This window comes from Dioszegia hungarica (assembly GCF_025882075.1).
Source record: "Dioszegia hungarica strain PDD-24b-2 chromosome Unknown MKK02contig_7, whole genome shotgun sequence".
NCBI lineage: Eukaryota > Fungi > Basidiomycota > Tremellomycetes > Tremellales > Bulleribasidiaceae > Dioszegia > Dioszegia hungarica.
In genome coordinates this window covers 1,134,585-1,160,128 of record NW_026515769.1, presented here as the reverse complement: position 1 = coordinate 1,160,128, position 25,544 = coordinate 1,134,585, and the positions used below count along the sequence as shown (strand labels likewise).

General features: G+C 57.3%; 10 protein-coding genes across 10 annotated transcripts; 6 read left to right on the top strand and 4 right to left on the bottom strand.

Moving 5' to 3' along the window:
• Positions 1 to 196: 196 nt before the first annotated feature.
• On the top strand, positions 197 to 3,397 carry MKK02DRAFT_23807 (BRO1-like domain-containing protein; the record flags this gene model as incomplete). The annotated part of the gene is made up of 4 exons (XM_053086788.1): positions 197 to 383; positions 432 to 1,717; positions 1,770 to 2,177; positions 2,234 to 3,397. The coding sequence occupies 4 exons, from the start codon at positions 197 to 199 to the stop codon at positions 3,395 to 3,397; spliced, it is 3,045 nt and encodes a 1,014-aa protein (XP_052947412.1).
• A 686-nt stretch (positions 3,398 to 4,083) lies between these two features.
• On the top strand, positions 4,084 to 6,205 carry MKK02DRAFT_43560 (uncharacterized protein; the record flags this gene model as incomplete). Its single annotated transcript, XM_053092493.1, has 6 exons — positions 4,084 to 4,138; positions 4,201 to 4,814; positions 4,870 to 5,078; positions 5,125 to 5,313; positions 5,359 to 5,765; positions 5,814 to 6,205. The coding sequence occupies 6 exons, from the start codon at positions 4,084 to 4,086 to the stop codon at positions 6,203 to 6,205; spliced, it is 1,866 nt and encodes a 621-aa protein (XP_052947411.1).
• A 277-nt stretch (positions 6,206 to 6,482) lies between these two features.
• MKK02DRAFT_43559 (uncharacterized protein) lies at positions 6,483 to 7,232 on the top strand (the record flags this gene model as incomplete). Its single annotated transcript, XM_053092492.1, has 6 exons — positions 6,483 to 6,575; positions 6,625 to 6,808; positions 6,857 to 6,924; positions 6,975 to 7,007; positions 7,081 to 7,120; positions 7,171 to 7,232. 6 exons carry the CDS (start codon positions 6,483 to 6,485, stop codon positions 7,230 to 7,232), a joined length of 480 nt encoding a protein of 159 aa, XP_052947410.1.
• Positions 7,233 to 7,628: 396 nt separating this feature from the next.
• On the top strand, positions 7,629 to 11,514 carry MKK02DRAFT_43558 (uncharacterized protein; the record flags this gene model as incomplete). The annotated part of the gene is made up of 12 exons (XM_053092491.1): positions 7,629 to 7,660; positions 7,738 to 7,973; positions 8,009 to 8,868; positions 8,980 to 8,992; positions 9,049 to 9,101; positions 9,690 to 9,868; positions 9,956 to 10,191; positions 10,244 to 10,961; positions 11,018 to 11,030; positions 11,080 to 11,135; positions 11,194 to 11,352; positions 11,409 to 11,514. The coding sequence occupies 12 exons, from the start codon at positions 7,629 to 7,631 to the stop codon at positions 11,512 to 11,514; spliced, it is 2,661 nt and encodes an 886-aa protein (XP_052947409.1).
• Positions 11,515 to 11,588: 74 nt separating this feature from the next.
• Positions 11,589 to 13,145, bottom strand: MKK02DRAFT_43557 (putative platelet-activating factor acetylhydrolase 2, cytoplasmic; the record flags this gene model as incomplete). Its single annotated transcript, XM_053092490.1, has 6 exons — positions 11,589 to 11,812; positions 11,865 to 12,114; positions 12,163 to 12,400; positions 12,447 to 12,700; positions 12,747 to 12,781; positions 12,830 to 13,145. 6 exons carry the CDS (start codon positions 13,143 to 13,145, stop codon positions 11,589 to 11,591), a joined length of 1,317 nt encoding a protein of 438 aa, XP_052947408.1.
• A 391-nt stretch (positions 13,146 to 13,536) lies between these two features.
• MKK02DRAFT_36500 (Cleavage/polyadenylation specificity factor subunit 5) lies at positions 13,537 to 14,505 on the top strand (the record flags this gene model as incomplete). Its single annotated transcript, XM_053089436.1, has 7 exons — positions 13,537 to 13,556; positions 13,629 to 13,655; positions 13,716 to 13,833; positions 13,891 to 13,946; positions 14,016 to 14,202; positions 14,257 to 14,332; positions 14,387 to 14,505. 7 exons carry the CDS (start codon positions 13,537 to 13,539, stop codon positions 14,503 to 14,505), a joined length of 603 nt encoding a protein of 200 aa, XP_052947407.1.
• A 421-nt stretch (positions 14,506 to 14,926) lies between these two features.
• Positions 14,927 to 17,420, bottom strand: MKK02DRAFT_43555 (uncharacterized protein; the record flags this gene model as incomplete). Its single annotated transcript, XM_053092489.1, has 2 exons — positions 14,927 to 16,169; positions 16,216 to 17,420. 2 exons carry the CDS (start codon positions 17,418 to 17,420, stop codon positions 14,927 to 14,929), a joined length of 2,448 nt encoding a protein of 815 aa, XP_052947406.1.
• Positions 17,421 to 19,359: 1,939 nt separating this feature from the next.
• Positions 19,360 to 22,023, bottom strand: MKK02DRAFT_43554 (putative 64 kDa mitochondrial NADH dehydrogenase; the record flags this gene model as incomplete). The annotated part of the gene is made up of 13 exons (XM_053092488.1): positions 19,360 to 19,395; positions 19,467 to 19,560; positions 19,613 to 19,678; positions 19,732 to 19,901; positions 19,957 to 20,065; positions 20,118 to 20,195; positions 20,254 to 20,461; positions 20,516 to 20,634; positions 20,693 to 20,835; positions 20,888 to 21,033; positions 21,083 to 21,202; positions 21,252 to 21,525; positions 21,571 to 22,023. 13 exons carry the CDS (start codon positions 22,021 to 22,023, stop codon positions 19,360 to 19,362), a joined length of 2,016 nt encoding a protein of 671 aa, XP_052947405.1.
• Positions 22,024 to 22,404: 381 nt separating this feature from the next.
• On the bottom strand, positions 22,405 to 23,696 carry MKK02DRAFT_43553 (uncharacterized protein; the record flags this gene model as incomplete). Its single annotated transcript, XM_053092487.1, has 4 exons — positions 22,405 to 22,500; positions 22,561 to 23,117; positions 23,167 to 23,300; positions 23,437 to 23,696. 4 exons carry the CDS (start codon positions 23,694 to 23,696, stop codon positions 22,405 to 22,407), a joined length of 1,047 nt encoding a protein of 348 aa, XP_052947404.1.
• A 253-nt stretch (positions 23,697 to 23,949) lies between these two features.
• MKK02DRAFT_32425 (peptidylprolyl isomerase B) lies at positions 23,950 to 25,481 on the top strand (the record flags this gene model as incomplete). Its single annotated transcript, XM_053088500.1, has 9 exons — positions 23,950 to 24,119; positions 24,169 to 24,288; positions 24,360 to 24,423; positions 24,538 to 24,586; positions 24,633 to 24,681; positions 24,818 to 24,851; positions 24,899 to 25,009; positions 25,059 to 25,097; positions 25,224 to 25,481. 9 exons carry the CDS (start codon positions 23,950 to 23,952, stop codon positions 25,479 to 25,481), a joined length of 894 nt encoding a protein of 297 aa, XP_052947403.1.
• Positions 25,482 to 25,544: the final 63 nt, after the last annotated feature.

Sequence of the window (25,544 nt, the reverse complement as noted above, 5' to 3'; positions counted from 1 at the left end):
CCCGCTATTGCTTTTGCCTTTGGATGCGTGCCTGACAGCGGCCATCGCCGAAGCTTAGGCACCGCTCGGCCATGCTGCGCCGAGGAGGATCACCAAGCTATAGGTTGCGTCTTTGTTCTATACCCTTCATCATAAGGAGCCTAACCCCGGTAGAGCTGCCGGGACAGACTGCTCAGACGAGGATCAATCAGCCAGAATGGCGTTCCAATCGCCCCTCATCTCCATTCCCAAGAAGACAACTACCGATGTCGATTGGACGGGCCCTATCCGGTCCATCATCGCCCAGTCCTACGGCGAGGACCCCAAGAACTACACTGAGGAGTGTGCGGTATTACAGAGGTGTAGGCAGGATGCAGTTCGAGGCGCAGGAAGCGATACCACCGGTAGGCTATCAGATCTTATCCTTTGTTCTGCCAAGCTGACGAAAGCAGCTCGAGACCTGATCTACAAGTACTTTGGCCAGCTCGAGCTCCTCGAGCTTCGCTTCGCCGAGATCAAAGTCACCTTCCCGTGGAACGACGCCTTCACTGAAAAGCTCACTACCCAAACCTCCCTCGCTTTCGAAAAAGCCAGCATCATCCACCTCCTCTCCTCGGTCCTCTCCGCCCTCGCCTCGTCATCCTCCCGTGCGGACCCCGAAGGCCTCAAGCGGGCCTACTACAATTCGCGAGCCGCAGCGGGAATGCTCACTTACATCAACGAGAACTTCCTCCACGCCCCTTCGACTGATCTCAGCCGCGAGGTCGTCCACTTTTGCTGTGGCGTGACCATGGCACAGGCGGCGGAGATCTTTACGGAGAAGCTGGTGGACGAGAAGAAGGCACCGGGACTGGTGGCTCGGTCAGCAAACCAGACGGCGGGGATGTACGCGGCGCTCGTCGAGGAGATGAAGGACTTTCAGGGGAAGGGGATCATGGACCGAAACTGGATGTTCATTGTCCAAATCAAGGCGAAGCTCTTTGCGTCGCTGGCGCAGTACTACCGGTCTACGGCGGATGCAGCGGCGGGGAAACATGGGGCAGCGCTCGTACGCATGAAGATGGCGGATACGGCGGCACTGGAGGCGCAGCGACAAGCGACCGGGTTCTTTTACTCGTTCGTCGCTGCTTCTACGCCCACCTTGCCGTCCGACGCCTCGACAAGTCTGCAGGAGATCACCAAGGCGCACGCGACGTTGTGCAAGGAGGCGAAGGACCAGGCGTCACGGAACAACGACCTCATCTACCATGACATCCTACCGTCCGAGGCGAGTCTACCGGCCATCGAGAAGCTGCCGACCGCACCGGCGGTGACGATCCAAGAGATCTACGCCAACCCGGACGTATCGAAACTCATCGGGCCGGACATCTTTGGCCGGCTTATCCCGCTCGCGGTGCACGAGTCGGCCTCGGTATACTCGGAAGAAAAGGCCAAGCTGGTCCGGTCCGAAGTGGAGCGGGTGGATATGTCTGAAGGGGAGATCAGGGCTGGGCTGGAGCATCTGGGTCTGCCAGGACTTGTCAGCCAGTGGAGGCGGATATTGGACAGTGATGAAGGGGAAGAAGGGGAGGTGGAGCTCAGCAGCGCGGTCAGGAGACTGGCTGAGGAGGTGCAGCGGGGCGGAGCTATCGAGCCGATGCTGAGGGAACTTGATGGGGAGAGGGAGAAGGCAGAGAGAGAGCTAAGAGAGCTGACGGCCATGCTGGATAACGAGAGCAGAGATTGTGAGCGGATGCGCGTGAGTTGGCGCGATCCCGCGAGGGAACGGATAACTGCAGCTCACACATCAGGCGAAATTCAACCCTCAATTCACTCAATCTCCCTCAGGCCCCCACACCGCCCACTTCCGCAACAACATAAGCTCCAACCTCGGCTCCCTCCAAGCCGCGGCCTCATCAGACTCGAACGTCCAGTCTCTGTGGAGGGATATCCGAGACCAAGTCGGCGCACTGTCTGGCGGGCCATCTGCCCTTTCCCGCGTGGCCGAGGAAGTCGCCGCGGGCAAGCAGATGAAGGCAGCCAGTAACGGCCCGAGTCTGCTCGATCTCCAGGAGGATATCTCGGCGCCGTCGGGCGGTGTAGACCCAAGGGAGATGGAGGAGCTGGGGAGGGCTATCAGTGATGCGTCAGACCGGCTGGACCGGTTGAGCAAGATCAGGCGGGAGAGGGATGAGGTATTGAAGGATCTCAAAGAGAAGGTGAGTTGTCTAAAATAGGTTCTTGTACATCGTCTATCCATGAGCTGACGCTATAGCTGCAAAGCGACGATGTGTCCAATCTACTCCTCCTGAACAGAAGAGCTCAGAATGTCGAGCCCCAGCTCTTCGCCACCGAGCTCGAAAAGTTCCGGCCGTACCAATCCCGGATCGCGTCTGCCGTCGCGGCGTGCCAAAGCGTCTTGCAGGAGCTAGAGATGCTCGTACACCAAGTGGAGAAGGGCAAGGGGATGAAGGAACGGTCACGCTCAACTCGAGACCGCACGCGCCGGCTCAGGGACTGGGAGAGGAGCCTCGAGTCTGTTGGCGAGCAGTACAGCGAGGTCAGAGCGGGTCTTGGGAAGGGTCTGGGCTTCTACGAAAGTCTCGGGGGCGTGATTGAGGAGCTCAAGAGGGAGGTCAAGGGGTTTGTGAGCACGAGGGAGGGCGAACGAGGGCGGATGGTGAGCGAGATTGAAATGAGGCAGAGGATCTCCGGTGGTGGGTCTCCACCGCCTCTCCCGAGCTCGAGCTCCAGGGGGATCGAGAGTCAGCTGGCGGGGATGTCGTTAGGCGGATCAGGGGGGTACGGCTCGGCTTCGGGCTCAGGATCATCCGCGTACCCCAACTCGCCGTCGGGTCCATATGTCCCCCCGCCACCAAAGCCGGTCTCGTCCTACGGCTCGATGAACTCTTCGTTGCCGAATCCACCGCCTCCTCCTTCTCAAGCTCGACCCGCATACCCGGCCTACACTCCTCCTCCACCATCGTCCGCTTCGTACCCCGCTCCGCCCCCTCGTCCCTCGCAACACTCGTACGACTCGTACGGCTCCTCATCAGCGCAGCCATCGTACGGCTATCAGTCGCCGGCCCCAAATCATCCACCCCCACCACCACAACCATCATACCCCTCATACACCTCTGCTCCGGCTTATCCCGCCCCGCCCTCTCAACCCGCCCGACAGACTTCATCATCATACTACCCGACTCCACCGCCCGCACACCAGTCGTACGCCCCTCCGCCTCAGCAACAGCAGCACAGCTATCCGTCGCATCCGCCACCGGGCCAGCCTAGCTACTCGGCGTATCCTCCCCCTGCTCCAGTTCCGCAGGGGTATCCGTCAGGTCCGCCGCCTCCGCACGCAGGGTATAGCGGATACGCTAGTCCGCCGCCGCAGCAACAGCCTAATCAGTATGGGCAAGGTGGGTATGGGTACCGTTGAGACTTGTCGGAAAGGAGTGCCCGAGGTTAAGGGGAGCAGACGTTGTATACATCACAGTGCATGATTGACAGACGGACTACTCATACTGCTGACCACATAACGCAAGTAAGAAGCTGTATGGCGCGATCTCCCGCAGCAGATTTCACGACACACGCGGACACCTCACTTCAGGGACCTCCTTTGGACAATCGGCTGGGCCGGTCATCCGTCGTCTTCCGGCCACAAAGGACCCACTTTGAGGAATCGCTTCCGTACGCAATGCTGAGCTATTCATTCAGTCACCCGGGTACGCTGATATGCGGCCGATACAGCCTTCCCATCACTCCTTTCATACCCCAATACAGCCCCGTTTCCCCTCGTGCGACCCGAAGGAGCCCTACTGAGACGGGCGCCACCGAGAGAAACCAAGCCTTCTCGCGATGAACCCCTATGCCCCTTCTTCCCCTGATTCGGCTAATGCAACGGGAGCCTTTGCCTGATCTTCGATATCGCAGGAGTAAGGGGGAAATGGCCCCGCAGGGGCATAGCAAGGGATATAAGGGGGAGGCGGTATAGGTACACCATCCTCCCCTTGCCCTTTACCTTTGTGTCCCTCTCCATTCTCCTCAACTCGGTACTTCCTGTAAAGGTGCACTCTGCTCGCTGGCTGCTATCTTATCTCTTCCCTCATTACACATCCTCTCACCATGAACACCTGGTCTAACGATCTACTCGGTAACGCTTCTCAGTCCCAGCAGAACAGTACATTGTGTCTTCACCCGACCCGTGGTCACCTCGCAGAAGAGACGCTGATGTATCCTTAGGCTTCTTCCAGGTCGTTCCTCCCACTCCCTCCAAATCGACCCAGCAGACCATGCGGCACACATCCACGTACCAGCCTGCCCACGCCCCAACTCAGCCGATGGTCGACCCCCGCGCGGCCGCTCGACCCATCTGCACCCCACACCTGCACCCCGCACCCTCATTCGCCTCCTGGCGCACGCATCGCTCCTCTGTCTCTTCTGTCAGCTCGAACGCGTCCGGCGGGTCCATCAATGACGCCTGGTCCACCGTCGGCGGCGGCAGTATCCACGGGGAGAGCGATACGAGCGCGTCCGACTCTGATGGGCTTGGCGCGACGTTGGGTCGGATGGGCTTTGGGGGGTCGACTGGACTCGGAGTGGGGGTTGGAGCAGGACTCGGAGCGGGAAGGATCTCGTCTAGGCGTATCGCGGGCAAGGCGACTGCACTGAGTATCGACCCCAATCTCATCCGGCCCAAGCACGCGGGTGGGAGCGGAGCGGCCGGGTCATCGACCGCCAGGCCGAGTAAGGCGTCTGGAGATGGCGATGAGGAAATGCCAACTGCGAAGCCGACCAAGAAGGCAGCCAGGGGCAAGGCGAGTCCCAAGCCCAAGAAGGTCAGCCATGCTAGAAAGGTGCGTCCTCGTCTCGATTGTATTTGACTTTGGCTCGTAGCTGATTCCGGATCAGCTGAACGCCGACCATATCCCCCGGCCCCGAAACGCCTTTATTCTCTTCCGAAAGCACGTTGTGGACGCCAAGCTCATCCCTGCGTCCGTCGAGATCAGGCACCAGAACGTTAGCGTCATCGTCGCCAAGATGTGGGCGGATGCCCCTTTGGAGCAAAAGGAGCGCTTCAATGAGCTAGCCAAGGTGGAGAAGGAGGAGCATCTTATCAAGTAAGTCCAGCCCTTGGACTTATAAGGGTGGTGTTGATCTTTGCAGGTACCCCGGATACAGGTACCAGCCGGTCTACAGAAGGACTAATGTCATTCGCCGTCGAGTAAGGAAGGATGAGGCGGAGGAGGAAAAGTGTAAAAATGTAGCTGCGTTGCTGCTTCAGGGGACTTCGGGCGAGAAGCTCGAGGAGGAGATCAAGGAAAAGATGCAGCAGCCAACGGGCAAGGGGTCCAAGTGAGCTTTTCATCGTACATCTCATGGACAATCCTGACCTGCCAGACCGCGCAAAGTGGCCGCAGCGAACGAGCTATCCAAGGGCGCTATCCGCGCACTCCGTGCACAGGCCCGACAACAGGCAGCCGAGAACTCGGACAGCCCGTCCCGCTCGCAGTCCGTCAGCTCTCGCGCTGGGTCCGCCGAGACCGAATCAAACGCCCACGACTTCTCCAGCAGGCGTGGCAGCATCGCCTCCGATCTCGCTATTGGCCTGGACGGCAAGTACAACCCGTCTCAATTCGGCTTCCAGCCCAGTCAATTGGCTCAGGACGGGTATCAGTTCGGCATGGCCCCAGGCGGGATCGATATGGGCGGTCTGCCGGCTTACGGTGTCGGAGGGCCACTCCAGGGCTGGGCGCCGCCGGTGCAGCAGCAGACGTGGGCGTATCCTGACCAAGGCCACGGCGGTAGTGAGTACAGTTGCCACATTGTGGCGGGAGCATAAGCTGATCGTACAGTGATGCAAATGTCAGACTTTGCGTATCAGCAACCGGCACAGATGGACCCTTTCTTCAACTACGACCAAGCGCTTCCCTTCTCACCCACCGCCCACCAGTTCAACCAGCCTTTCGCTGCACCAGCTCCAAACGGTGCGCCGCCTCACCAGCACCAGCAGTACCCCTCGGGCGCGATGTACCACCCTAGCGCGTACGGCGAGCCCCAGCCTCACCAGCGTCATCTACGCCATGGCCAGGTCCAGAATGGCGGTCCTACCCTCCCGACCTATCCCCAGTCGGCAAAGTGGGACGCCTCGTTCCAGCCCGGAGGGGAAGGGCTGCCCTTCGACGAGAGCTTGCTCGGCGATTTTGGCGCGGCGTTGCTTCAGGCGGAAGAGATGCGCGGGTGGTAGATCACCTTGTAGACTTGTACCAGTAGATGCGGATACAATGCATGACGCCTTGACATGCTGGAGCTCAGGCATGCCTGTATATGCTTCTGCTCGCCCGACCAGCTACTCGGCTATGACGATCATCTCGGCATTCCATATTCCACGTCCACAGCCGCTTTTAACGGCCCGATCTGCGGGCAGGGTCGGAATCATCTGGAAACTTGACGCTTACTTATAACACCCCTTCCAATCCCTCCCACTCTTCTTGTCTATAGCCCAATCAGTCCAGTCAGTCAAAATGCAGTCCAAGATCGCCAGCAACATCCCTCTCGCCCTGCCCGCCAACTACCCGCTCGTCGGGCTCGGCGTGAGCGCCCTGTTCATCCTGAACGTGAGCTCCACCTTACCCTTCTCATTAGGACTATTCTGACGACCTGTAGTTGTGGCAGAGCAGCCGTGTCGGTGCCGCCCGCAAGATGGCGGGCGTCAACTACCCCACCATGCTGGTCACCGAGGCCGAGGCCAAGGCAGACAAGAAGAAGCACATCTACAACTGTGTCCAGCGGGCCCACGGTAACACCCTCGAGATGATGCCTTTCGTCCTCTCTCTCTCCGCTTTCCTCGGTGAGTAGACCCTGAATATAAAGCTCTCTATGAGGCTGATAGAGACAGGTATCTACAACCCCGTCCTCTCGGTCGGTGCCGTCTCCGCCGTCGTGCTCGGCAGGATCTTCTACACGGTGAGCTGTCCGAACGAGCAGCAAATGAAACCAAGCTGATACCTCTCCAGGTCCAGTACTCTAGCGGTGACCCGGCTAAGAGGGTAGGTTACTTTTCATATATGCCCATCTACAGGGTCCCAGCTTTGAGAAGACCACCAGCTGACTGTTTGCCAGACCAAGGGCTTTGCTTTGATCCAGTACCCCGGTCTGCTCAGTACGTCTGCCACATCCAGCTCTCTCACCTGTACATGGCTGATCTATTAGGCTTGCTCTTCGGCTCCATCTACTACGCCGGTACCGCTTCGCTCAAGCACTACACCGCTTAGAGAGGAAGGACCTCAGCTAAGCAGATCCTCCGCATGCATGAATGACATGACGCTTTACACAATTGCCCGATAGTCAGCGGTAGCAGGGTCTCGACTCCGCGCCCTTGCGCGACTCCCTAGTGGGAGCCTGGATGGGCCAGACCTCGACGAAGACAGCACTGCTTTCCGTGTCTCTCGCTGTCTCACCCCGGAATACACTTCCCACTTTCCCTCGCGCTAGCAGATCGAGTCGACGATGGCGGATCCGCTGCAGAGTTCGGCTCCGAGCTAAGACGGGGCTGAACGACGTTTGGTCGACTCGCCTCCTATATCTGCCCGGGACGTTCTCTCCTCTTCTCTTCTCCTTCCTTCTTTCATCTTTATTCACAACCTGACCCCAAAATACTCAGCTTGACAATGCGCTCCAATGACATCCCCAGAGAGATCTGGTAAGTGAAACGATCGACATCGTGCCCAAGTTCTGCGATACGATCATGCGGAATCGATCTCACTGACCCTCTCTTAGGCTGAACATTCGCTCCTACTTCTTCCACCCAGGCTGCCATATCACGCTCAGCCAGGTCTGCGTCTCATCTCGCGCGATCTACGATGACGACGAGACCTGGAAGCTGCTATGTCGTGCTACCGGGTTCGGACGCGGGAATCGGGAACAGCGACAACCGTGGCGGAAGATCTTTATCGAGGTGGTTTCGCACAGGGCAAAGTGCACGGTGTCGCAGTGCTGCAATTTTGGCCTTCCCTGTGAGTATCTGGGACGCATTCTGGCTGACCGGAAGCACTCAGGGAGATAGGCGATCTCCTCACGTCCCCTCAGGCGATCGCGGACCATTACAGCTACTTCGAGTATCCCCATCCTCTCTCGACCTGCCGTCATCCCGAAACATGCGGCCGAGACCACAGCGACGAGTCATTCGACGGTCGAGTCCCTCCTTTGCCTGGCGTGGCCCCCGTGGATGTGGATGAAGCAGTCGGAGACTTTTTCCTCTTCATCAGCGAGAAATACCGGCGTCGAGCGGCGAAAGCTCGGACTCTTCCGTCACTTGACCTACTGCGTGCCGCATGTGTGGCCCTGCCCCCATCGGATCCCACTCCCCTACCGGATACAGGCTCGGATTCGGGCTCGTCTACCGGCGGACTGGAAGATATGGATCTCCTCACTGCTGCGCCCATTGCCAAACCCCCGGATGTCGCATGCGCAGTCGGGACCCTCTTTCGCTCCATCGCTAGGACATACCCCATGGTCGAGCCGACTACAATCGCCTCTCCACCCTTTGACAGCGGTCCATCACACTCTGCTCCCCCCTCGTCGGCATCAGTCACGTCGGACTCGGAATCGGAGCCAGGATTGGGATCAGACGAGGAGTCTGACCCAGACTGGGTCGATCCTTGCGCTTTCCGCCGGATCGAGCCGGCATGTACCCCTCATGCAGCACGTTTAGCGGCTTTGCAGCTCGCACCGCTGAGCTGGAGGAATCGGAAATACGTTCCGAATCGGCCCAATTGCCACGATCATCTCTTGCGTCTAGGCGGTATGACGTTTAACTGGTTTCTCAGAGGCGAGATGCAGACATACTACCTGCCGGAGACGGAGAATGAGTACGGGATCGACTGGGATGACAACCCTGCACGGAAACGGGTGAATAGGCGGTTTCAGGTCATATGGAAGCATCCTCTAATAGCTCGAGCCTTCGCGTAGGTTTTTAATTCTTGCACAGACATGTCCCATCGGCCACCGCTGATAGTGCAGGACCAATCCTCCTGTACGGCAAAATGATCCGCCGAAGTCGGATTGAGTGTGTGATACTGACATCTGCAGGTGACCGATATATTGTCGTCCGGTACGGGTATTGCAACATACTGGAGACGATTGTAAGCAATCGGTGAGCATGGCGCACTTACTCCATCTGCCAGAGAGACAAGCTGACTTCGGTCAAGTGCCCGTGTCACAGTCAGGGACGTGGTCTACAATTGCCAACACTACTTCTACGGACGACTAACAGTAGCGGAGAGAGTCGCAATCCGAAAAAGCAAGCAACACTACCGCTGCGATATATCTGAGCTGTCCACTCGGCTGGACTTTCTCCTACACAATAAGATTCCGCACTATAATGGCGAGGCGTAAGACATCCCAGACTTTCAGTAATAGCTTGCCGATAGTTGCTGATACCCAGTTCGTCGACTTCCTGGGATCATAATCCCGGGTCATGCACTCTGTACGGCGGCACAATTCACTTTCGCATGGGCGGAATGATCGAGTACTTTTTGGTGGCATGGTAGAGTGGCGCGCAAGTTCTGTACGAGATATATCATGCGGACCACCATTTAAACTTGTCGATGCGCGGGTTCCTACTGTATGGAGGTACCTATATGAGAGGCGTCTCCCCAAACCACTGCACCATTGCCCTTCTAGTCCGCCATTGCTGCCCGTCAAAGTGCACGCGTCGCTGCTGCCTGCAGGCGTCCAGCGAAAGTTACACCTCATTCCTCGCGTTGCTTACCTCGCCTCCACTACCGCTCGAGCCTTGCACGCCGGTCGCACTCCTTCATACGTTCTGTCCCTCATCTCGCGCAGTCACGCTCAGCAAGCAGCTCCTTATCGACATGCCGGAAGGCATTGCGATCCCCCTGGACATATGGTAAGCTTTGATTCATAGCTGATCGCCGAGTCCGCGTTATTTGCCGCGTTGTTCAGTCGCGTGCTAGGGAAAGAGCTAAGCCAGCAGGATATCCATCAGCGCTTACATCGTTCATTCCACCCAGCACATCACGCTCAGTCAGATTAGCCAAGCTTCCAGGTCTCTCTACAGCGGCGAAGAAATATGGGAGGAGCTGTGCCGCTCCATAGGGATCGGGCGAGGATACCTGGAAAGATCTCTGAGTTGGAGGAAGGTCTTCATCGAGTCGGTGTCGCACAGAGCGAGGTGTCGGGCGCCGCAGTGCTACCAGTTCGGCGTGCCTCGTGAGTCCCTCCAGAAGAGTCTGTGGCGACCGGGCCGAGCTGACGTGCGTAGCTATGAAAGCGGTCGGTGATGTATTACCCTACCCCGCCAAGGTGATCGAGCACCGTGCATACTTCCGGAAGCTGGAGCCTTGCACATGCGGCGGAAAGCATCCCCAGGACGATAGCGAAGATGATAGCGAGGATGAGCAAGACGACTCAGAAGAGGAGGGAAGCGATGAAGAGGACTATGAGGGGACCGACGATGACTCGGAGGCGTTCGACGACGAAACTATGGGCGAATTCTTCAGCTTTCTCGGCCTACCGCCGCCTCCTCCTGGCTCCGGCCTTCCTCCGACCCATTCCACCGTCCCACCGCCTCCCGCTCCTGCTCCGACGGCTCCAGCTGCGTCATTCTCCAACATTCTCGGCGAGGCGATGAGCGCATTCTTTCAACCGTACGTCGGCGGCCCCACACCAGCTTCGGACAAGCCTGCCGACCGTTCGCGCACACCACGCAACCCTCGGCTCCTCCCTCTCAGCTGGAAGAACCGCGCGCATGTCCCTCATTCACCGCTCCTCCACCCGTTCCTGGCGGAGACTGGCTCGGTGGAGTTCCAGCGGTTCTTGGAGGGCGAGATGGCGCTGTACCCCATCAAGTTGACGCTTGGTGATGCGTTGACCTCGACGCACGCAGGGATGGACTGGGAAAAGGCGGACGAGAGCGGAGAGAGGAGGGACCCGAACACGGAAGAGGTGGAGGAGCACCCTCTCCTCGCAAGGGCATTTGCGTGAGTCTACGTCTGTTTCGGGTCCGCATCAGCGGTAGATCGGGCTGACTGAGCAGAACTAATCCTCCTGTATGTGGTATAGTAACTCCCCTCGATGAGGCCAAAGCTCAAAGAACAGGTCGCGGAGATGATGGTGACAATCGACTCGCTCTTCGGCATGAATGTTGCCAATCAGTGAGTAACCTTCTGATGCCAGTGTGGGTATATGCTTCTGACGCTGACGATGTGACAGTGATGGAGTAACAATCAAAGACATCATATACCGTCTGAACCGTCATCTCCGTCAACTGATGACGGAAGAGGAACGGCTCTTCGCCACCATGGCTGGTCAGATCGGCGCCGGAGGTCAATATCGCCTTGATCATGTCCTTCGTGGCGCGCCCAATATACCGTGAGCAATGCTGCGAGAACCTGAATACGACAAGGTGGAAGCTGATCGGAACGCAGATCTAGGGAAGGGATCAGAGATTGTTGGCTTCGAGGCGCCCTCGAAGTGACGGAGGAGGGAACAGTGATCTACCAGCTGTGTACGAGGAACGCTACATTCCCGTAGGATGGAATGCATGGTCAATCTATGGGTGATGCAGAGGAAAACACACAACATGCCGAAGTCTAAAATCTATCAGGTCAATCCTTTCCGATGAGGTGGACAGCTACCGCCGATGTGGCAGTCATCTTCCCCTTCTCGTCCTTCTCTACCTCTCCACCATCGGCTTGCAAGTCCTTGAGTATCGGGGAAGTACCAAGGTGACCGCGGATGAAGTTGATACTGAGCTCATGCGAGGCGGCGAGGAAGCGGAGGGAACCGCTAGATGGTGGGAGAAGGAGGGGGAAGTCGGAGAAGCTTTGGTCTGTTGATCAGCTATGCTAATTGGCTCGATTGAGATGACAGACGTTACTCACGGGTACCCTTCATAATAGTGATCAGACTGCCCTTTGCCTCCTTCACGAGCTTGACCAGCCGCTGGAAGTGGGTTCTCCATATCGTGAAGCCTGGAGAGTTGAGCACAAGGAGCGGCGGCGAGACTGGCCCGCCATGCTGTGATGGAGCAGGAGCTGCGAGGGGTTCCAGCCACGGGTCCAGGGCTATCGCTTTGACGACAGGAAGTCGGGAATAGGCTGAGTCTGGTGGAGGTGTTTGTAGGGTGTTGATCTATCGTTCAGCCAGAAACTCTCATGCAGGAAGTGGAGCTGAACGTACGACTGTCGCTCCTCCGAAAGAGTGCCCGGTGTAGTAGACCTGCTCGGGATCGACCTTATCCCGTAGCGATGCAAGCCATTCCAGCGGCTGATCTCCCTTCATCCCCTCAAATACAGGCTCCACCTCGCCTGCCAGTACTCGTCGGAATGAGTGGTACGTCTCGTACACCTCGCGAAGGCGCATTTGAAGCTGGAGCGTCCGGAAGTGCGAGAGTGAGGAATCTTCATCGACAGCCCAGCTGTATCGTTAGCTTTCGGCCAGGAAAGCTATACGCCTAAGCTCACAGTAGATCTGTCCCCCGTATATAGTGCAGCAAACCATCCTTCTCCCCGTCTCCTTCCCCTCGTGAGACTGTGACCAGCGGTCCAGACCCGTCCTTGTGCTCGATCGACAGCACCACGAATCCCTCCGATGCGAGCGCGGAGCAGTATTGTGAATAGGTCGTTCTTGTACCCGCGAGACCGTGTGAGAATACAACGATCGGATACTGCGAAGATGAGGAAGGGGGTAGTAGTGGAGCGTTGCGATTGGCACGGAACTGCAAGATTAGGTTCCCTCTCCATCCAGCGGTGGAATCTGCTCACTCTCATGCGAGGCACAAAGAAGCTCATTGCTTTCACTGATCATGTCAGCTCTGCGCCTTCCGCCCAGAAGCTGCTAAGCTCACCCAGCAGCCAGTATGTCCTCTTTCCTAGAAAGCGCTCATACCCCCGTACTACCTCCTTCTTTGGATCACTCAACCAATGGACCGTACCCTCCCCGCCTCCGAGCCATCCCCGTTTTGGCGGAGCGGATGGATAGTACACCGCATACCCTATATCCAATAGGTTCAATGCCGGCTTCCCGTTGCTGATGAAGGTAGGGGACTTCAGAGACCAGGGCGCCAGAGCCGGGGTGGAGAGGAAGGCGTATCCAAGGTTCTTGTGCGGTCCTGGGCGGGGTGAGGGGAAGGTGGCGGAGATTAGCGGGGAGAGGAAGGACATGATGGTGAGGTACAGATCATACAAGGGGAATACCAGCATCAGTCTGACTGTGAAGGCGAGACTTGGCTGAGTGATAAAGCTAAAGGAGGAAGATGATGGTCGATTCAGCACCTTCCTCAGACTTTTTGGCTGGGGTGACGTCAGTGAGCTGACTCAACTGCATTTCCTAATGGAATTTTCTAATCAGAGTACCTAATTCTATTAGGAAATGACGCGTTTCAGGCACGCTCTGAAACACACAGCCAGGATCCAACATTCCGCCGCCTTCCCAACTCTTCCTCCCTTGCCTCGTACTCTCTTCTTTACATTCACTCCCCCTGCATCTACCACGACCCACCTCTTGAGTACCCAAAGATCCACCCTTGAGATAGTCAGCAAGATGGTCGCAGATATGAGGACTGATTTCCCCATGTGAGCCCCGCCCTTCACCCAGATCGTTCCTCCCCCACCCCACCTTCTTACCGGTCAAAGCTGATTGAACAGCTGCCCCCTCCAGGACTACATGATGATGTGAGCTTCAAGTGGCTAGTCGGGTCAATTGGAGTCCTGCGCCTCGAGCTGACCAAGCAGTGAGCGAGAGAGCCAGCAAGAGGAGGACAACTCCGTCTCCGACCGCCTCGAGCGCCTGAAGCTGCAGTATTCAGAGAGCGGTATGAGGCGCTCGGCTGAAGCCCTCATCGTAGTCACCGTGAGCTATCAGGTCGACATTTCTGTGTCTCAGAAGGGTCATAGCTGATCAATCCAGCACCGAGGCTTCCCGCACGTCCTGGTCGTCCAGGTGGCCAACGCGTTCTACAAGCTGTAAGTGTGACGTTTCCGCTCGAGGAATATGCGTTGGGCAAAGCAGGGGATGATGAGCTGATTCTACAGTCCCGGCGGCTATCTCGACCCTTCCGAGTCATTCGAGGACGGCCTCATCACCCGCCTCAATGAGCAACTTGGCGTCCCCGAGTCGACCGCGCCCAACTGGCTCCTCGCGCGCAACAAGGAGGCGGGCGACTGGAAGGTCAGAGAGTGCGTTAGTATGTGGTACAGGCCCAATTTTGACACATTCTTCGTGAGTCAGCTGTAGGATTGCCGCGAGCTCAGGACGAGAGCTGATGACTGGCAGTACCCCTATCTCCCTCCTCAGCACACCCATCCGAAGGAGATCAAGAAGGTCTTCATGGTTGAGCTCCCTCCCAAGAGTAAGCTGATTCGTCTGGTCGTCTGTTAGCATGGCCATAAGCTGACGCGAGCAGAGATTTTCGCTGTCCCGGCGAACATGAAGCTGCACGCTATCCCGGTGTACGAGCTGTACGACAATGCTGCGCGATACGGCCCACTCTTTGCCGGTATCCCGCACATCCTCAGCAAGTAAGTCTCCGTCCTCCTGGCCTGCCAATGGACCCGGGACCCAAGCTGATCATCGGCAGGTACCGCTTCCCCGACAATGACCCGATCGACGACCTTCCCCCTCATGTGGTCTATGAGATCAGCCACGGCTTGTAGCGCATTCGGCCTCGGGCAATGTACCACCCTCCTTGTAGGACCTTTGTAAGCCTCACTTGTATATAGTCGCCAGTGTACCAGCCTTTGTCTCCAAGTCGTTCTCGGCCTTCTTCCTCATGCACGATTGACCAGTGTCTTTCTGCGCACCCAGCCAGCCAGTCGAGGTATCTATCATCATGCTGCATCTGCGTCAAGTCTATGTATGCTAAAGCTATTATACGTACAGATAGCATACAATATACAAACAGATAGATCCTACTCGTCCAGGTCGCACATCACCAAACTACCTCCTACTCTCCCCTCGACCGCTTCGACCCCTCTCTGTCCATATCCACCGCAAGATATTCTCCCGCCATCATACCACCCGCCATGCCCATGCTCATGGTCATCGCCCCGCTTCCCCGCGCCGCATCCTCCTCGCGCTTCCGCTTGGCCTGAGACCCACTTGGCGCGACACCCGTCAAGAGCTTCTCTGCGTCGTCAGGGGTGAAGTTGATGAAGGTCGCTTCGCCCCACGAGAATCCGCCCGGCTGCATGACTGGCCGCCGCTTGGTTGCGCCGGAAGGCGAGCGCTTGGTCGGCGAGGTGACTTTGCGAGAGCCCTTGGTAGGTGATGAAGGGAGACGAGCCATGGGACGGGGAATACCCATACCGAGTCCGACACCGGCGCCCATACCGGGGTGAGGAGGTGGGTGGACGCGGTGCGGCTGGGGCTGGGGGTGTTGCTGGGGGTGGGCGAGGTGCGAGGGGTGGTAGGTGTGTGCGGGGGCAGTAGAGTAGTACTGTTGAGGAGGGGGGTGGACGATGAGGGGTTGAGTGGTGAGGACCGGTCCCAAATTCCCGCTCATACCGGATGGCATGTGCGACTGCGAGGGAAGCGAGGACGGGCCGGCCCAACCGACGATGGAGGGCTGATGACGCGGTTGAGGGGGAGCGTGGTGCGGGGGCGGCTGGATGGGAGCGGACGAAGTGAGAGGCTGCATGACGCTAGCCTCCGCCATCCCGATCTTGCGAGACGCGGCCTTGCGGCGCATCTCCTGCCTCTGCTGCTCCTCCTTGGCCTCCTGCATCTGCACGATCGCCTGTGCGCGGACCAGGTGGGCCGGCATAGTCGGGGTGGACGCGCCGGTGGTAGAGGTCGCGCTGTTCCGCCTGGTCGAGGGCAGGGGCTGCGTTCCAGCCCGAGCCATCTGCGCGGGTGCCTGGAGGTGCGAGTACACCTGGGGCGCATACCCGGACTGAGCGTGCGCTTGGGCGTGGACCATGCTCGATGAGCTGAACGGTGCCGAGTGGGGAGGGGTCGGCAGGTCGGTCGGCATCGAGAAGGTAGAGTAGGCCGAGGGTTGGATCGAGATGCTCAGCCCATGCGATGCTCTCCGCTGAGGAAGGGGGCGGATGGGAAGCTGCTGAGTCGGGGGGTAGGTCGACTGCTGCTGAGGAGCGTAATGTGTGGGTTGCATGGAGTGAGGGTCGAATGCAAAGAGGTCCGAGGCTGGAGCACTCCGATTAGGTACGTAGCCGGGAGCCGTCAAGCTGATTGTCAGTCATGTCCCATAGCAATTCAGATGGGACTACTCACCTCCGCGACATCTGCCCAGATACTGGTGCGCTCAACATCCCCAGTCCCTCTACATCGCCTCCAGGCGCACTCGCCGGCCTTGACCCGTCCGATCCCCCGCCCAAGACGGTAGGGTCGATGCCGAACGACGAGGGGAACTCGTACGTCTGCATCTGCGCCGAGGGGTTGACGGCCTGCGTCATCTCGGCGTTTTGAGCGTACCATGATGATAGGTCGTTGTTGTTTATGCTGAAATTGTCCGTGGTCTCGATGGGGGAAGTCGAGTTGTGGGTTGTAGAGAAGACCGGCTCGTGAGGGAGGAGACCGGAGGTTGAGGCGGAAGTGAGAGGGGTGTTATGCGCAGGCTCGGCTGGCTCATTCTCCTTGAATGCGGCGAAGATGGTTCCCTGCAGATTCTCCCCTAATCCATAGTCCCCAAACACCCAATCAAAGTTATCCACCAACGCCTCGTCAATGACCGGGTCCGTCCCGTCCAGGCTGGTTCCGTCGAACCACTGGAACGTGTCCACTTCTTCCTTGAGCGCCGGCATCGAGTTGACGGGACGGATGGCTCGCGGGTTCTTGTGTGCGCCGAGAGAGGGGTTGGAGGCGACACGGAGGGGGACGGGGGAGACGGCGGTGGTAGGAGGGGTGTAGGAGGAGGATGAGGCGAGAGTGGAGGGTGCGTCTTCCCACGAGAAGGCGGCTTTGCTGACCTGTTGGGGCGAGACGAAGCCGGGAGCGTTGCTGTTCAGCGCGGGAGTGATGAGGGGACTGTCCCAGGTGCTGTCCGTGGACGAGGTAACGCGGTGGGTGAGGCCGGGAGCAGCGTCGGCAGCGCTGAGCTTGCTCGGACCGGCGTGGGAGGGGAGATGGAAGATACCTGGGGATGACGCTTCGAAAGCGGACGAGGCGATCTCGAAGGGGTCGAATGCGAGGTCAGGCGAGGAACAATCGCTTGACGTTGAATAGGCTGAGCGGGTGGGAAGTCCGGCGGCAGCGTTGTAGATGTTTGCGGGATGTTTGGATGATAATGAACAAGGGGAAAAAGAAGAAGAAGACGAAAATGAAGAAGAAGAAGAAGGGGAGTAGAAGATGTCGTCCCACGTATCACTGATGCTGGGTGGTGATGCGGTGAGATCGGCAAAAGAGGAGAAGGTGAGGAAGGAGGAAGGGTCATATGGAGACGGATCGAGGTATGAGGACGGCTCGAAGAGTGATTCCATGGTTGTGACGGTGGCTGGGGAGGTTTGAGGCGAGCGCGGGCCTAGATGCGGATGCGACGCTGACTGATCGGCGGCGACTCAGGTAGACGACCGGGCTGGAGGATGGGTGGGGTTGAGATTTGGCGAGCTTGTCAACAAGCCCGGGGGATGTCTCGGTATTAATGGATTGGGTGGAACAGGCTGGCTGTTTGTATTGGATTATAGGTTGTTTGTTTGTTTATTGCCTTGTAGCGCCAGGCTTGCTGTTGTGTCAGGCTCTGCCCGAGGATGTATATAAGGAGGATGGAGGTGGCGGAGAGAGGTAGAGGTAGAAGACGAAGAGATGCGGCAAATCTAACTCACGATGATCTCTGTCCCGCAGATCGATCAAGAGGATAGTCACTGGCCGAGCGTGCGTTTGTAATGGTGATTAGGCTATTAGGCCCGAGCTTGATTGTCAAGGCGATAGAGCTTTATTCCATTAGGCAGCGAGCGTCAAGCTCTTGCTTTGCGCCGACGGTCTGTCCAGCAGACGAATGACGAGATGTTGTTGTTGATATCGCCCAACCGACGGGACAGTCGGTTCCGGTTCTTCCTCTGCCGTTCCACCTTTCCGTGCGCGCTCAGCGTTATCGGGTGATCGCCTTGCGTCGAGCCCGGTGAGATGCGACGATGGATGGGGAGTGGCGTTGGGCGATAACGGAGGATAAGACGGAGAGATGAGATGAGATGAAGGGCGGGGATGTCCGATGACGAGGCGAGGAATGGGGAGTGGTCGTACAGGTGGGGAGAGAGTGCTGGAGTGGGGGAAGAGGTGGGAGGTGAAGATGAGAGGCGGGAGGGATGAGAGGTGAAGAGTAGGTGCCTCCTGTCGATCTTGGGCCGATGTCGAATATGATACAACGAGGGCTATATGAACTGGACACTCGCTTTGGCTAGACGAGGTCTCCGTTCACCGGTGTCGTTGTGTGCGTTTTCGTCCTTTCTTCAAGTGAGAGCGAGGATGCGGATGTGTCGTTGCTGTTGTATATGGGCAAAGGTAGGGATGAGGTATCGAGATACCTTTGAAGGGGGAGTAAAGACTTCACTGATAGACCCACCGCTCATTCATTGCGGAGCAAGCAGGAGAGGAGCACCTGGACCGGAACGGCATCGGCATCGGCTACGGCTACGGCCTGACGCAATTTTCTGCCTAGGAACCCGTCCCTCTGAGGCCTAGATCTTAGTTATGCTTCGGGATGGCGCTTGTCTGAGTAAAGGGCTAGCGATAGTTGATCGAACAAGGTTCCGAGAGAAAAGCTTGCGCTCTGATAAGCAGAGGTCTCCGCGCTGAAGCCATACCGACAGAGACCGCCGCCGCTAAATCGCACTGCAATCCGCGGAGCTAATCCAAGACTTGATTAGCAGCCTGTATGCATAGGCGCCAAGTGGGCAGCTATTCACCCCTCCGTCACCCGGAGTATAAGCTTTAGCCCGTCAATGTCTCAGATAAAGACCACGCCTTGGACGCCGCGCCTAAGGGTTGGGTGGCAAAAGTAAAATCAGCCGCGCAAAATTCCCATATGCGGCCTGTTGAGACTCGGATGGTTTCAGTTAAACGATAGGCAGCTCGCTGGAGATCGGCACGATGATAGGCCGTACGGAGCTCTGCAGAGTGCTCTCGTCAGAGGCCAAGCATTCCTCGACCGGGACGGAGACAAGGCACCCGGGCATCCGCACTCCGTGCCCCGCCGCTGTGTGTCAGCAGACACTGCAGCGGGCTCGGGGTGTTGTTGTCTTGTCCTCCTCGTCCTTCCTTGTCCTGCCTTGTCCTCCAAAGTCTCGCATATCTATATTACCGAGACATCTAGGCTGGCCCGCCCCCAGCTTTTCCTCTAAACACACGTGCATTCAGTGCCCGCCTCAGGAGAGCCTCTAGAACACACGCAAAGTGCATCGCCACCCGCCTGTACCCCTCGGCTCAGGTCAGATCCGCCGTCAGAACCGTTCCCTTCTTCTTATCTAGAACTGAGACCTCTGTCAGCTCACATACACCTGTGTATGACGACCCGCATGGACCAAGCTCACCTTGGAAAGATCCCGACCGAAGATTCCACGCTTGATCCAGTCAAACATCAACAACGTTCGCGTTCGCATCGAAGTCTGCTCAGACCAGTAGATCCTGTCCCGTCAGCTCACTGTATCCTTACCTTGGAAGGAGATATTCAGCTTACGACCGCCATGCGTACATCGCCAACAAACCACCAGCGAAGCTGTACCCATTATAGTCGAATGCAGCGCTATCACATTAGCTGACGCTCATACTCATCTGGATGCGACAGAGCCAGCTTACGAGTTCCCAATGTAAGCCAAGTTGCCGAGATGTCTGTACGCGAAAGGGGAATAGTACGCCTCATCATCCATGTCGGGCATCTCGTTCAGCTCGAGGGCCTTGTGCGATTTGGCGAGCTTGCCAAACATCGCTCCGAGGTATTTGCCCTGTTGAGCTGCCACCTGTGCAGTCTACATTTGTCAGCTGAAGATTCCTTCTTTGCAGGGCTCTTTTCAGATGACGTACAGCTGGGTACGACGTGATCTTCTTCTCGAGCTTCTGGAACATCTCGGCCACTTCGTTCAGGCGCAGTTCCTCGTCCTTGTCGGTATCGTACTCGTCGAACAAGTTCCGGCTGACCCCGTCAGCTCTCTCTCTCTCATCCCTGCCCGCAGAACGAGACTTACACCTTGTCGATCGCCTGCTGCGCCATTGGGTGCCGCTTCTTGATGAACTTCGCCATTGCTTCCCACTCCGCATAATCCCTGTCATGATGTCAGCTACCGTCTCCTACTCAAGTGTGTTGGGTTTCGGGAAGCTCACAGCTTGGCGTCCTTGTTGGTATCGAATTTGTCCCAGAGCTCAAGCAGATCCCCAGTGAGATCCGTGCTGATAGTCGCAGCGTCCCCAATAGCGTATACAGTCCCCTTCGGTGCGCCCTGCACGCGGAGGAACGAGTCCGTGATGACCGCTTTGGAGTGGAACTGGTTTGGCAGAATCTCGACTAGGCGCTTGGTGAAGGGGTTCATCGCTATCGGTTAGCTCATCTCTGGTGGACCTATCAGTGAGCGGCGCTTGGACGTACCAATACCAGTCGACCAGAGAACGAAACCAGCGCTGATCTCCTCCGTGATCGGCTTGGCATCCTTGTCCTTGGGGTCTTTGCGGGTAATGACGACCTTGTCGGCTGTGACCTCCTTTACACTGCCTGGTAAGCTTACACACCCGACCCAGCAAGGAGCAAGATAGGAGTAAAGCTTACCGAGCGTTGGTAACAAGGTTGACATCGTTCCTGGCGAACCGCGCCTCTGCGTACTCTGAAATCTTTTCGGAGTAGGTATTGAGGATGTGGTCTCGGGACTGGATGACGTGTACACGGATATCGTTGTTGAGGATCTTGGGGAACTGAGGATATCAGCTAAGTTCTCGCTCCATCATGCCAAAGTTAGCTACGTACGTATGACAACACTTCCTCAGCCATCATATCAACGAGCTCAGCCGCGAACTCAACTCCTGTGGGTCCACCACCGCAGACGACAAACGAGAGCAGTCTTTTCCGTTCCTCGGGCGTGGTCGTTGGTAAAGATGCAAGTTCCAGGTTGGCTGCAAGTCAGCTCCGTACCATCCGAGGTTGCATCGCAGCGGGACTCACTCATAACTCTCCGCCTGATCCCCTGGGCGTCCGGGACTGTTTTGAGCTGGAAACAGTGCTCCAGACCTGGCACGCCATGGTCGTTACTGGTCGAACCGACAGCAATCACGAGCTTATCATCTAAGTGTGTCAGCTGTGAATCTCTCCATCTAAGGGCCGTTCAATTTACATGGCACGTAACACCGTGTGGTCCCCTCTCCCTGATCATGCGGCACCTCCACCTCCAGCAACCTCTCGCCCATATCGATATCCACCGCCGATCCGAGCAGGAAGTGACCCCTCACCCTGGCCACGATCTTCCGGAGTGGCTCGACCAGTGATCTGGACTCGACAGTGCCGACGCAAGCGGAAGGGAGGAGGGGAGTGAAGGTGAAGTACGTCTGAGGGGAGATGACCGTCACGTTATAGGTATCGACCGGGAGGGACTGAATGACCGCTACAGCCTAGACAGTCAGCCTCTCAACCACCCATAGGAGGTCCAGACTCACACCCCATCCACCACCGAGAATGACCAATCTCGGCTTCTTGTGCATCTTGACCTTGGCCTCGTCCTCCTCATCCAGATCCACCTCAAGGATCGGCAGATCCTTCTTCCCGCCCTTCCTTGGGCTGATCGCTAAAGCATTTACAGGCACCCGCTCCACATGCCTCTCCCGATATGTAAAGGCATCATGGACAAAGATTGTCCCCAGGAGGAGACCGGAACCGATGACGACCGACGCACCGAGTCGGGCGATGAGCGATAAGATGGGGTATTTTGACGAGAAGCGGTGCGAGGGAAAGGAGATGTAGGTACGTTTCTGGACCGAGGGGAGGGATTTGGGCTGTGATGAAGGGGTGGGAGTGGAGGGTTTGGTATGTACGAGGCGTGAGCGGAGGAGGGCGCGGGAAGCGAGAGGTTGACGGAACGTCGCGAGTGTCGATGATGTTGGGCGGATCATGGCTGGTAATCCAGTCGGGAGGGGCGGATAGCTGTAGGATACGGCTCTGCGAGGCCTCTTGAACGACCTGATTATACCTGGATACTTTTGTCGTGAGCTGAGAAGAAGGAGGAATGGTCGATGCGCGAAAAGTGAGGCAGAGAAGAGGATGAGCCAAATTCAGGCACAGCGTCAACGTCATCGGCGTCACCCGATTCCGAAGCAGCTGCGATTATGGCGGCCGATAAGAGCAACAGCAGCGACAGTGACAGCGGAGGCGAGGAAAGCGCTGGGCGATGGGTAAGCAAAGCAGAATGCATGAACGAAATCGAAGTTGATATACACGAAATAGATGGAAATGTATGAAGGGTTCTTGTCGCCTGAACTTCGACCGACTCCCCCCTACGCCCTACCCTTCTTCCCCTTGGACCCTGCTGCTCCGCCCTTCCCGCCGAACATCTTCGCTTGCAGCGCCTCAAAGTCCGCATCGCTGATTTCCTGCAAGGTCAGCTCTCGATCGACTCGTTGAAAGAGTTCGAAACGGCGGTAGCTACTCACTGGCGGCTCTTCATTCTCCTGCTCCTGCTCCTTGGTCGCCTTCCCACCCTTCTTCGCCCTCTTCTTCTCCCTCGCATCCTCCTCCATCCTTGCGTACTTCGCCGCCATCGCGTCCAGACCCCCGTCTCTATCCCTCTGCCGCTTCAGGATCAACGCAGCGAGCGCATCCTCCCCTCCGCCCGCCTCCTTCCCCTTTGCTTTTCCTTTCCCCTTCCCCTTCCCTGCCTCCTCTGTCCCTCCATTCCCATTCCGCTTCCCCTTCTCCCCATTCCCATAGAACTCATCCCATACCCCCAGTTCCTTCGCAGCCTGCTCCGCCTCCTTGGCCTCCTTGGATGCCTTCTTTCCTCGAGCCTTGGCAGCCGTCTGGTCCTTTGATGACTTCGTCCACGCCTTGGTCCGCTCAAGCTTTCCGGATGAGATGAGATCTTCCACGAGACCGATGAGGCGGGACTCGTCCTCGTGAGTGGCGTGGGGGATGCCCTGGAGGATGGACGGGAGGGACCCCTCGGATTTATTGTATGCCTCCTCGAGATCGTCGAGCTCATCTTGAGAATCTAGGCTATCAGCCAGTGTCCAGCCACGATCGCGGATCTACTAGCTCACCCTGATACTTCTCCTTATGGTCATCCAGCATCTTCCGATCTACCCGTTGGAACAGGCTCTCGAAGTACGCATCCCAGCCCATTTCCTCGGCGTCGGTGAAGGCATTCTCGGCCGTCTTTCCATTCGCGTCGTACCTGTAGAGGATCAGCTATTGATGCCGAATGGCATAGAGCAAGGACCGAGAAGCTTCGCATGTGCCTCGGACAGCAGTCATTGGTCCCAGGCGTAGGCTATCCTTGCGGTGCACCCTGACAAGGATCGACGACTCACCGCTTCCTTCTCCCCTCATCGCTCAACACAGCATACGCAAACCCAATCTTCTGGAACTCCTTCCCCATCCTCTCCTTATCGTCCTCTCCTTTCGATCCATGCTTGTCAGGATGATACTTGAGCGCAAGCTTGCGGTAGGCTTTGCGTACATCCTCTGGTGTCGCGGTGCGGGCGATGGTCAGAGCGATATAGAGCGCGTCTGGCTCTTCCGCTTCTTTCTCTGAGTAGAAGTTGAGGATGGGGTCCGGGTGGTCGTCCATTCTGTGTGATGATCAGATTATCTAGAGAGGTAAATACTAGCTGGTACATATAGATTCGATACAAAATGGCCTTCTTTTGGCTGGAGCTTTTGGACGCGTCGCGCGCGAAATCAACATGATGCATGACGTTTGATTGATCACGTGCCGCCCACAAGACGGTGTAAGTCTGCCCCCCACTTTGGCAGCTCCACGTTCACGTCCATCCATCTCCTTCTGTCCTCCTTTGCCCTCTTGCATCTACACCATAGCCATCATGTTCCGCTTATCCCTCGTATCACTCTTCGCAGCCCTCCTGGCCCTCCTCTTCGTCTTCTCCCCGGTGGCAGAAGCGTCAAAGGGGCCGGTCATTACCAACAAGGTCTACTTTGATATTGAACATGGAGGCAAGCCGCTCGGCCGGGTCGTCATGGGTCTGTACGGAAAGTGAGCCATCGTGTGCGGAGTGGATGCACACGTGAACGCTGACGGACAGGACTGTTCCCAAGACGGTAGAGAACTTCCGCGCTCTCTGCACTGGGAAGAGGGAGGACGGGACGGAGTTGGGCTTTGGATACCAAGGGAGCGGGTTCCACCGGGTCATCAAGCAGTTCATGTGAGTCTGCTCATACGTGTCTGAGCATCGCCACATGGCCGGGTGCATCAGGCGAGGAGCTGATCAGTCAGGATTCAGGGTGGTGACTTCACCAAGGGCGACGGAACCGGCGGAAAGTCCATCTACGGCAACAAGGTGGGTTGACATCCTATCTGCACCTCCTTTGCGACTGCGCGTCCGCGGATGTCTTGCAACTTATTCGCTCAGCTGGAACCACCAGTACATGTATGAATACAGCTGAATCAACAGTTCGCGGATGAGAACTTCAAGCTCAAGCACACCGGTCCCGGAACGCTTTGTATGTCCTGCCTTTCCCCGCTGCCTATTCTAAGCTGACAGTATAGCAATGGCCAACGCCGGAAAGGACACCAATGGGTCTCAGTTCTTCATCTGGTGAGTTGGCTGGACCAGGTTTGCATTTCCGCGGATCGCACCTCGACCCTTTTCACCGGTCGCTTTTGGTCCTCGCATTCCGCAAAGCTGCCGCTGCGGCCTGGTAAAGGAGTTAGAGTTGCGCTGACATATTCAGCACTGTCAAGACTTCCTGGTTGGATGGCCGACACGTCAGCTACCTCGATCTCGTTCAACAAGCTCAAGCTGACAATTACAGGTGGTCTTCGGTCACGTTCTTGAGGGTATGGACATTGTCCACGCTGTGGAGAATGCCAAGGCCAGGTCTGACAAACCGGTCGAGGACGTCAAGATCACTGCGTCTGGCGAGGTGAGCTATTGATATGTCGCCATTGTGATGATCGAAGCTGATGTTGTAGCTTGAAATGGATCACGAGATTGACGATGAGGGCAACCAGGTACCTCTCCGTCTTGAGCTCTAAATCCCCCACCCCACCTCCGCACCCTGTTGAAGGCATACGCAAGCCATACCAAAACACTGTCCGTACACCCGAAGAGCAGTATTCTGAAGCATGCAAAAATAGCCAGACTACCAAGGCGACGACGACCTCGCTTCTTCCGCCGCCTCGGGTACTGACGCGCTCTTGCCGATCCTGGACGGTGAAAACGACGAGTACAGCACGCTGTCGAACCCCCTCAACTACTTTGTGCTCCTCGCGGGCTTTGTGGCGGTGCCTGCTGGGCTGGGGTGGTACTTTTATGGTGGGGGCAGGAAGAGGGTCGGTGTGTGGCGGAAGGGCAAGGGGAGGGCTTATGATAAGGTCGCGGTGGAGAAGGTGTGATTTGGTCCGATCGTTGTGTGCATGTCTTTACCCCGCTGTGGTAGAGCTTTGTCAGCTACTGAT